The sequence below is a fragment of the Dendrobates tinctorius genome, unplaced genomic scaffold (genome assembly GCF_039654945.1).
Source record: "Dendrobates tinctorius isolate UK_male_01 unplaced genomic scaffold, ASM3965494v1 ptg000020l, whole genome shotgun sequence".
Classification (NCBI taxonomy): domain Eukaryota; kingdom Metazoa; phylum Chordata; class Amphibia; order Anura; family Dendrobatidae; genus Dendrobates; species Dendrobates tinctorius.
In genome coordinates, this window is record NW_027361688.1 from 14,256,235 (window position 1) to 14,267,923 (window position 11,689).

Below are 11,689 nucleotides of genomic sequence, written 5' to 3' on the forward strand. Positions count from 1 at the left end.
CACACAGGACGCTGTATATAGCACACAGGATGCTGTATATAGCACACAGGACGCTGTATATCGCACACAGGATGCTGTATATCGCACACAGGACGCTGTATATCGCACACAGGACGCTGTATATCGCACACAGGACGCTGTATATCGCACACAGGACGCTGTATATCGCACACAGGACGCTGTATATCGCACACAGGACTCTGTATATCGCACACAGGACTCTGTATATCGCACACAGGACTGTTATGAATGAGTCACCGTAGGAGGCAAAAGCAGAAATACAAGCTAAGTCCAGAAAACCAGAGAAGTTGGCAACTATCAGATTGCAGACCCCTGAACCTATCAACACAACTAGCAGTAGCCGTGGGGGGTTCCTACGATGCCCTAGACCCCTCGATCACAGCCGGAGAAATACATAGGCCTAAAGAAAGAAAGGGGAAATCTAAACTGCCCCAGAGCAGACCCCAAAGCAATAGGCAGCCCCCAACATATAATGACGGTGAAGCAAGATGAAAATACTAACACAGACAGAAAGATAGACTGAGCAAAGACGGGGCCCCAAAACTAACTAGATAGGAAAGGACAGGAAGGCTGCTGTCTGCAATCTGCCAAAACCCTATCAAATACATAAGCCAACCAGCTGATATGAAAAAGGCCCTGAAGCAGCTAGGCTTCAAAAACTGAATCAGCACTCAGGTATTTTCAGAAGACAGAGCTAAATGAATTCAGCACACCCCAGCAGGGAATGGCAGAAATCCAGAAAAACAAAGCAAAAGCAAAGTCAAAGCACAAAAGCAAAAGGCCGAGCAGCAAACTTAGCTTTGGAGGAGCAGGAATTCAGACTGGTCTCCAAGGATCCCACAGAGAAATCACCCGCAGGGCAGAAGGGCGTCGGCAGCCTTATATCCAGTCCGTAACTCCACTCAGCCAGTCATAATCATCAGCCTCAGGTGTTTGACAATCAGGCTCACTACCTTTCTTTACCAGAAGAGGGAGTTCCTCGGGCCTCAGTAATGAAGGGGAAAATGAACTCACAACAGTACCTCCCCCTTGAGGAGGGGTCACCGAACCCTCAACTACGCCACCAGGGCGATCAGCGTGAGCCCGATGAAAGGCACGCACCAATCGTTTGGCATGAATATCAGAGGCAGAGACCCAGGAATTATCCTCCTGACCATAACCCTTCCACTTAACCAAATACTGGAGTCTCCGTCTAGCCAGACGGGAATCCAGTACTTTCTCTACCTCATACTCCATGTTACCTTCAACCAATACAGGGTCTGGAGGTGCCACCCCCGGAACAACAGGTTCAACAAACCTCTTCAACAAAGATTTATGGAACACATTATGGTTTTTAAATGTGACAGGAAGAGCCAAACGAAAAGAGACAGGATTAATAATCTCCACAATCTTGTAAGGTCCAATAAATCTAGGCTTAAACTTAGGAGAAGCCACCTTCATAGCAATATTTTTTGATGATAACCACACCATATCACCAACCTTAAACTGGGGACCAATGGTCCTATGTCGGTTAGAAAACCGCTGGGCCTTCTCCTGGGAGAGAGATAACTTATCCACCACTTGGTCCCAGATCTGGTGCATTCTCTCCACCACAGTGTCAACACCTGGGCAGGCAGAGGGCTCCACCTGCCCTGAAGAAAGTCGAGGATGAAACCCAAAGTTACAAAAAAAAGGTGACATAAAAAGTGGCAGAACTAGCTCTATTATTCAAAGCAAATTCGGCCAAGGGCAAAAATGAAACCCAATCATCCTGATCCGCAGAAATAAAACATCTCAAATATGACTCCAAGGTCTGGTTTGTTCTCTCTGTCTGCCCATTGGTCTGAGGGTGAAAAGCAGAGGAGAAGGACAACTGAATTCCCAGCCTGGAACAGAAAGTTCTCCAAAATCTAGACACAAACTGGACTCCTCTGTCAGATACAATGTTCTCAGGAATCCCGTGCAAACGAACCACCTGTTGTAAAAACAGGGGCACCAACTCAGAGGAAGACGGCAACTTAGGGAGTGGTACAAGATGAACCATCTTAGAGAACCTATCACAAATCACCCAAATAACAGTCATCCTCTGAGAGACAGGCATATCAGAGATGAAATCCATTGAAATATGGGTCCATGGCCTCTTGGGGACAGGCAAAGGCATCAACAACCCACTAGAGCGAGAACACGATTTAGACCGGGAGCACGTCCCACAGGACTGCACAAAATTCCTGACATTACGAGACAAGGAGGGCCACCAAAAAAACCGACTCACCAGATCTCTAGTACCAAAAATACCTGGATGACCAGCCAAAGCAGAGCAATGAACTTCAGACATCACTCTCTTCTTCCACTGGTCAGGAACATACAACTTTCCACTGGGACAACGCTCAGGTTTGTCCTCCTGGAACTCTTCCAGAGCACGTCTCAAATCGGGCGAGATGGCAGAAAGAACTACCCCTTCGCCTAAGATGGTAGCAGGCTTGGTCACCACAGGAGAATCAGCAAGGAAGCTCCTAGAGAGGGCGTCTGCCTTGACATTCTTTGTTCCAGGAAGAAAAGAAACCACAAAATCAAAACGTGTAAAAAACAAGGCCCACCTAGCCTGTCTAGGGTTCAAGCGCTTAGCCGACTCTAGGTAAATCAAATTCTTGTGGTCAGTGAGGACCACGACTTGATGCTTAGCTCCCTCCAACCAATGTCTCCACTCCTCAAATGCCCATTTCACGGCCAACAGTTCCCTATTCCCCACATCATAGTTACGTTCAGATGGAGAGAACTTTCGGGAAAAGAAAGCACAGGGATTCATTTTAGATGTTACAGGATCCTTTTGGGACAAAACAACTCCTGCACCAATCTCAGAAGCATCCACCTCTACCTGGAATGGAAGTGAGACATTAGGTTGCCGCAAAACCGGGGCGGAGGTGAATCTTCGCTTCAACTCCTGAAAGGAAGAAACAACCTCCGGAGACCAATTTAACACATCAGCACCCTTTTTAGTCAAATCAGTCAATGGCTTGGCAATACTAGAAAATTTTGCTATAAATTTCCGATAAAAATTAGCAAAACCCAAAAACTTCTGGAGGGCCTTCAAAGAAGTGGGCTGAACCCAATCGTGAATGGCCTGTACCTTGGCCGGGTCCATTTCAATAGTTGACGGGTACAAAATAAATCCCAAAAAAGAAATCCTCTGTATTCCAAAAAGGCATTTAGATCCCTTGACATACAGGGAATTCTCCCTCAAGATCCGGAACACAGTCCGAATATGTTCCACATGAGAATCCCAATCCTTGGAGAAGATCAAAATATCATCCAGATAGATAATCAAAAATTTATCGACAAAATCTCGGAAAATATCGTTCATGAAGCACTGGAAGACAGAAGGGGCATTAGTGAGCCCAAAAGACATCATCAGGTACTCAAAATGTCCCTCCGGAGTATTAAACGCCGTCTTCCATTCATCCCCATGCTTAATGCGAATAAGATTATACGCCCCCCTGAGGTCAAGCTTGGTAAACCAGCAAGCACCTTTAACTCTGGAGAATAGATCAGAAATCAGGGGTAACGGATACTGATATTTAACAGTAATTTTGTTGAGGGCACGATAATCAATACAAGGTCTTAATGATCCATCCTTTTTGGCTACAAAAAAAAAACGGCACCCAAGGGAGACGAGGATGGTCTAATATGACCCTTCTCCAACGCCTCCTTAATATAGGATCGCATAGCCTCGTGCTCGGGTACAGATAAATTAAAGAGCCGACCCTTGGGAAATTTACACCCCGGGCTCAGTTCAATTGCACAGTCATAACTCCTATGAGGAGGCAGAGACGCAGACTCATTCTCACTAAATACATCATAAAAGTCCGCCAAATAATCAGGAACATCATGCGACTGAGGAGAGGTGGAAAACACCGGAGCCTCACTAAAGGCACACCGACAACCCCAACTCACCACAGACACAGATTTCCAAACCAAAACTGGATTATGAATCTGTAACCAGGGAAACCCCAGAACAACAGTATCATGCAGATTATGCAACACCAGAAATCTGCAATTTTCTTGATGGTCTGGGGCGACCCGTATTACCACCTGGGTCCAAAACTGGGGTTTATTTTTAGCCAAAGGAGTAGCATCAATTCCCCTCAAAGGGATAGGCATCTGCAGAGGTGTCATCGGAAATCCACAACGTTTAGCAAAATCCAAGTCTATTAGGTTTAGAGCTGCTCCCGAATCCACAAACGCCTTGGCGGAAAATGTGGACAGGGAGCAGATCAGAGTAATAGCCAGAAGAAACTTAGGTTGAACACCCCCAACAGAAAACGTGTGTGCAAAGCGTTTCTCTCATTTGGGACAGACAGAAATAATATGCGAGGCATCTCCACAGAAAAAACACAACTTATTACGCCTTCTGAACTCCTGACGCTGCTCTCTGGAAAAAACTATCACATTGCATAGGTTCAGACATTTGTTCAACAGGTGGCAACACCTCTCGTGCAGCTTTGCGTTCGCGCAAACGCCGATCAACCTGAATGGCTAATGACATAGAATCGTCAAGACCAGAGGGAACAGGAAATCCCACCATAATATCTTTTACGGCTTCTGACAACCCCTTCCGAAAGAGAGCAGCCAAGGCATTATCATTCCAGGTAGTAAGTACTGCCCACTTTCGGAATTTTTGACAGTACAATTCTGCAGAATCACGACCCTGGCTCAATGCCAGCAGGGTCTTTTCAGCCTGATGAATGGCATTAGGTTCGTCATACAACAACCCCAAGGCCTGAAAAAATGCGTTCACATTAGTCAGAATAGGATCATCTGGTTTCAAAGAAAATGCCCAATCCTGGGGATCGCCACGCAGCAAAGAGATGACAATTTTAACCTGCTGCGTGGAGCTCCCTGACGAGTTAGGCTTCAAGGCAAAAAATAATTTACAATTATTTTTGAAATTCAAAAATTTAGACCGATCCCCAAAAAATACATCAAGTGTAGGAATCTTTGGTTCAGCAGCATGTGAATGAGCAAGGTAGGCGGAAATTCCCCGCACTTCCGCAGCGAGCTGCTTCACACGATCAGACAATTGCTTTATCTCCATTGAGAGAAAAAAAAATTCCCCCTATGGCCTCAGAGATATAGAGGAAAAAATATACACACTTTTTTTTTTTTTTTTTTTACAATTCTTTCCTGCTATTGAGTACCCTAGAATCTGCGGTATGGCGGGTGATTCTGTTATGATTGAGTCACCGTAGGAGGCAAAAGCAGAAATACAAGCTAAGTCCAGAAAACCAGAGAAGTTGGCAACTATCAGATTGCAGACCCCTGAACCTATCAACACAACTAGCAGTAGCCGTGGGGGGTTCCTACGATGCCCTAGACCCCTCGATCACAGCCGGAGAAATACATAGGCCTAAAGAAAGAAAGGGGAAATCTAAACTGCCCCAGAGCAGACCCCAAAGCAATAGGCAGCCCCCAACATATAATGACGGTGAAGCAAGATGAAAATACTAACACACACAGAAAGATAGACTGAGCAAAGACGGGGCCCCAAAACTAACTAGATAGGAAAGGACAGGAAGGCTGCTGTCTGCAATCTGCCAAAACCCTATCAAATACATAAGCCAACCAGCTGATATGAAAAAGGCCCTGAAGCAGCTAGGCTTCAAAAACTGAATCAGCACTCAGGTATTTTCAGAAGACAGAGCTAAATGAATTCAGCACACCCAGCAGAGAATGGCAGAAATCCAGAAAAACAAAGCAAAAACAAAGTCAAAGCACAAAAGCAAAAGGCTGAGCAGCAAACTTAGCTTTGGAGGAGCAGGAATTCAGACTGGTCTCCAAGGATCCCACAGAGAAATCACCCGCAGGGCAGAAGGGCGTCGGCAGCCTTATATCCAGTCCGTAACTCCACTCAGCCAGTCATAATCATCAGCCTCAGGTGTTTGACAATCAGGCTCACTACCTTTCTTTACCAGAAGAGGGAGTTCCTCGGGCCTCAGTAATGAAGGGGAAAATGAACTCACAACACAGGACGCTGTATATCACACACAGGGCGCTGTATATTCCACACAGGACCCTGTATATCGCACACAGGACGCTGTATATCGCACACAGGACGCTGTATATCGCACACAGGACGCTGTATATCGCACACAGGATGCTGTATATCGCACACAGGATGCTGTATATCGCACACAGTATGCTGTATATCGCACATAGGATGCTGTAGATCGCACACAGGACGCTGTAGATCGCACACAGGGCGCTGTATATCGCACACAGGACGCTGTATATCGCACACAGGACGCTGTATATCGCACACAGGGTGCTGTATATCGCACACAGGATGCTGTATATCGCACACAGGGCGCTGTATATCGCACACAGGATGCTGTATATCGCACACAGGACGCTGTATATCGCACACAGGACGCTGTATATAGCACACAGGATGCTGTATATCGCACACAGGACGCTGTATATCGCACACAGGACGCTGTATATCGCACACTGGGCGCTGTATATCGCACACTGGGCGCTGTATATCGCACACAGGACGCTGTATATCGCACACAGGACGCTGTATATCGCACACAGGACGCTGTATATCGCACACAGGACGCTGTATATAGCACACAGGACGCTGTATATAGCACACAGGACGCTGTATATAGCACACAGGACGCTGTATATCGCACACAGGACGCTGTATATCGCACACAGGAAGCTGTATATCGCACACAGGACGCTGTATGTCGCACACAGGACGCTGTATGTCGCACACAGGACGCTGTATGTCGCACACAGGACGCTGTATGTCGCACACAGGACGCTGTATGTCGCACACAGGACGCTGTATGTCGCACACAGGGCGCTGTATGTCGCACACAGGACGCTGTATATCGCACACAGGACACTGTATATCGCACACAGGACGCTGTATGTCGCACACAGGACGCTGTATGTCGCACACAGGACGCTGTCTGTCGCACACAGGACGCTGTCTGTCGCACACAGGACGCTGTATGTCGCACACAGGACGCTGTATATCGCACACAGGACGCTGTATGTCGCACACAGGGCGCTGTATATCGCACACAGGACGCTGTGTATCGCACACAGGATGCTGTATATCGCACACAGGATGCTGTATATCGCACACAGGAGGCTGTATATCGCACACAGGATGCTGTATATCGCACACAGGATGCTGTATATAGCACACAGGACGCTGTATATCGCACACAGGACGCTGTATATCGCACACGGGACAGGACGCTGTATATCGCACACAGGACGCTGTATATCGCGCACACAGGACGCTGTATATCGCACATGGGACAGGACGCTGTATATCGCACACAGGACGCTGTATATCGTACACAGGACGCTGTATATCGCACACGGGACAGGACGCTGTATATCGCACACAGGACGCTGTATATCGCACACAGGACGCTGTATATCGCACACAGGATGCTGTATATAGCACACAGGACGCTGTATATCGCACACAGGACGCTGTATATCGCACACGGGACAGGACGCTGTATATCGCACACAGGACGCTGTATATCGCACACAGGACGCTGTATATCGCACACGGGACAGGACGCTGTATATCGCACACAGGACGCTGTATATCGCACGCAGGACGCTGTATATCGCACACGGGACAGGACGCTGTATATCGCACACAGGACGCTGTATATCGCACACGGGACAGGACGCTGTATATCGCACACAGGACGCTGTATATCGTACACAGGACGCTGTATATTGCACACAGGACAGTGAGGGGACACATTTAGCAAAAAAAATCCACCCCCAGCCGGGCTCACCGAGTCACCGTCTTGTGTGTGTCCCTGTCCCTGAGTGAGAGAAGTTCATGAGGAATGTTTTCTGCTTCCTGCAATGCACTTGTGCTGCTCTGTGGCTGCCAGGAGGCGTGGCGTTCTTATGCAAATCCAGCCAGAGACTTCAGCCAACTGCTGACCAGGAAACAAGGAAAGGGGAGCTTCAAGGGGCCCAGCCAGGGGCCGTCGGCCGTCACTTACATTTAATTAAAGGAGATAGTACTGTGTCAGCACAGCACAGCTGCCAAACCGCAGCGGCCGTCGCGGCCCCCCTCACCCATCAGGGCCCCCTCACCTCTCTGGGGCCCCATAGCAGCTGCGTGGTCTGCTACTATTGACGGTACGCCCCTGATCTTACCTCCTTGTATCTTCACCTCCAGATTATTCTTCTGACCATTGTTTGGCCCGGGTATCTCCACGTGGCAGCAGTACGTTCCTTCATCTTCTTTAATGACCCCAATGATGGTCAGAGATACATCTCCCCTAGCTATGTTCCCCAATAACTGGTATCGGTCAGATTTCCTTAAGATGACATTTCGACCATCTGTTTTGATGACTTCATTATTACATCCAGAATTTGGACAGTCCCCACGTCCCCAGCATATGGCATATGCATTGCCTTCAAAGGTGTACTTGCAGGGTAGATTTAATATCTCATTCACTGATCCTTTCACAATTTCAGCTGGTGCTGACAAAGCTGTGGGGAACAAAAATGAGATTTTGAAAATAAATGTCACTATATTGAGAAGTTTAGAAATGAAGGAAATTTGTCAAATGTTACTAGGCAGGGAAGACAAGCCTTGCCTCTCCTGCACTTTCTCCTATACAAGGTATGGAACAACTACAAGAACATGGCTTTCATAATGGAAATTACTTTATTACAGAGCTTTGTACATCTTCTCAAAAAATGTCAAGGATAATCCATTGATCCCATAACCTCCTAAGATGGTAGAAGTCTTCAAAGTGTTTAAGGGCAAATGATGGCATTTTAGCCTTCAATACACAAGCAATCACATGTGTAACGGGGTCTTCTGTGCTGTAATGCCTCTTACATTACCACCCCGTGTTTCAGGAGGTCCACTCTGCTTTTCCTCACTTCTGGATGAAGGACGCTGGCTCGAAAAGCTTTGTAACATGGGAACATATAAATGATCACTGCTTCTCCACGTATTTCCAGTGTGACAACATTTTACTCACCGGTCTCAGAATATATATACATACAGAGGACAGGACAATCAATATGTGGAGGGCCAGTAGATAACAGGCTCCAATTAAGACGCCAGACGTACATTACAATAGCCGCAGGTGGCCGGCGACCCCCGATAATTTACCTTGGGTTTTACAAAGGTGGGGGGAGGTCAGAAGTGGCCTATCTCATTTACCTCTGCCCAGGGGTCGCAGCCGGTCGGTTGCTGCATTAGGGGTATGCATCTCACATTGTACCTATCATACATGCATCTCCTATTCGGGGTGCTGGGGGGTTCTGTAACAACATGCTGCTAAAAGTTTAATAAATAGGATGGGATATAAAAAAAAAAATTTAAAGTAAAAGAATAAAAAACATCCAAAATCCACAATAAACGGTTTAACCCACCTGTAATGGACATGACAAGGCAAATCATCCATCCTGAGCACACATCCATGTTGTGCAGTCAACGGGAAGATGGAGATCAGAAAAACTCTGAGCTTATTATGGGAAAATATAGCTATATACATAGAGAAGAGGAAGTAACAGATATAATCTTTGTGGTAGCGAAATATTGCTGCAACATTTGTTTTTTAGAACCAGTGCAAATATAGTTTGTATAAAATTGGAATTAGGGTGCAAGAACATAAAGTTTCGTTTTAAAATCCCCTTACTACCATTGAAATTAATTGCATTTTAACATATAGGTGCATCTCCTTCCTAAATATTATCTCATCCCTTGTTCCTCCTTTTCATGGTGTTGGTGTTATGGTTGTTGTGTGCCCTGCTTAATTTGCAAAATAACAATACATTAATAATTATTTACACATGTACTGAGTTGTATGTTATATAATTATACCATAACTCGTAGCTTATACACCACAGATCAAGCACAAGATGAATTATAACTTTCACCCTCATGTACTAGGGCAGTGTTTTGCAACTCCAGTCCTCAAGACCCACCAACAGGTCAAGTTTTCAGGATATCCTTAGCATTGCACAGGTGATTTCAACACCTGCTCAAGCATTAATTCCATCACCTGTGCAATACTAAGGAAATCCTGAAACCATGACCTGTTGGTGGGTCTTGAGGACTGAAGTTGAGAAACACTGTACTAGGGGAACTAATACCGTTTAAGTTGACTGCATATCTGCAATGTTGGTTAACTGATACTATTGGTTATAACATATTAATTAGTAAAAAAAAAAATAAAAAAAACTTACAGGTCACTTTGCTATCAAGAAGAAAATGCGATTTCACCCTTGTGCACTAGGTAAACTAAGTTCAGTTTTTTTCGTTTAGCTCCTAGTACGAAATGAGGCTCAAGTGCAGGGAAAAAAAATGGTGAAGGATGAGACATAGACTATTAAAGTTTGTGAACCATTGCTGGGTCAATATATACCCAGAGTAAAAGAGAGTGTTAGCAGTAAATACTTAGGGACAAGCTTTCCTGAGGCGGAAGGCCACATACACATTAGACTAATGTTGGTTGAACCCTCCCACATTAATGGGTTCAGACAATGGTCCAATGTGTATGGGACGTCCGCCGACTGATGATCTGGATCAGTCAATTGCGCTTGTCCGATTTCAGACTGCAGATTGCATAGTTCTTCCTAAGGTAATAATAATACATTTTATTTCTATAGCGCCGACATATTCCGCGCTAAGGTAAGATGATAAGCCGCCAGCCTACATTTCGGTCAACGGCTTTCACATAGAGAATGCAAGAGTGCTCGACAGAGTAAGCGCTCCTGTGTATGGGATAATTGGCTGAGATGGCCAAACATTCGGCTGAAACATTGTCTGGCTGACAGCTATGTAATGTGTGTGGCCTTAGTATAAGGCTAGATGCTCAGCACTGGGGCTCTCAGTTGCTCAAAAGATAAAATCATTGCCTCCAACTCAATCAACAATGGAGTCTTTGTGAACCTGGATATAAACGTTTTTAGAGACTGAGATGGCATGTTGATTAAGAAGTTAGGGGCTAAATATTGTGCCTGTGCAACACAGGCGTCTCTGCACCCACTTACCCGGCAGAGACGCTGATGCTTTGACCACCATGGTCCTGCACCTCCCTCTCCTCCTGCTGTCCCTGCTATGGCACCGGCATCTCTGCACTCTGCCTCTCTCCCACAGCATAGACGCCGCCATACTCATTGCTGTGGTTCCGCGCCTTTTCCTTATCCTCCTGCGGCTGTCGAGGGTCTGCGCATGGCCCACAGATCCCTGGGCACTGTGCTTAGTCCTAAAGTGTCAATGGCTGGAGAACACTTATTATTTAAGGCACCTCCACCAGATGGGAGGTGCCTGTGCAGCGTTGCCAGTTTGTTAGTTCTCAGGTCCCAGTGATCGTATTCCTGTAGCCTGCCTGTCTATCAGTCATGCCCACCTGCCTATCAGCCATACCAGTCTGCTTGTCTATCAGCCATGTCCACCTGCCTGTCTATCAGCCATGCAAGTCTGCCTGTCTATCTGCCGTGTCTACCTGTGCTTGACAAGTCTACCATCCCTAGCCATTCCTGCTTCCTGTCCCTTGAGGGTCAGCTACCATCTACCCAAGGTCAGTCCTGGAGTAGCACCTGGTCCCTCCTCTCTCGTTTCTCCTCTGTTTGTGGTACCGTCCGCCGTGCATCAGAGGTAGGACTCAGTGAG

At 46.5% G+C, this 11,689-nt stretch overlaps 1 protein-coding gene across 2 annotated transcripts in view; it reads right to left on the bottom strand.

Annotated features, from left to right (window-relative positions):
• Positions 1 to 10,040, bottom strand: part of LOC141083468 (hepatitis A virus cellular receptor 1 homolog) — a 32,173-nt gene extending 22,133 nt beyond the window's left edge. For both annotated transcript variants that reach the window (XM_073567744.1, XM_073567745.1), the window contains exons 1-2: positions 9,445 to 10,040; positions 8,209 to 8,547 (exon numbers count right to left, since the gene is read on the bottom strand). In XM_073567744.1, the coding sequence (XP_073423845.1) occupies positions 8,209 to 8,547; positions 9,445 to 9,493 (388 nt within the window). In that variant the 5' untranslated portion in view covers positions 9,494 to 10,040. The remainder of the gene's footprint in view (positions 1 to 8,208; positions 8,548 to 9,444) is intronic.
• Positions 10,041 to 11,689: the final 1,649 nt, after the last annotated feature.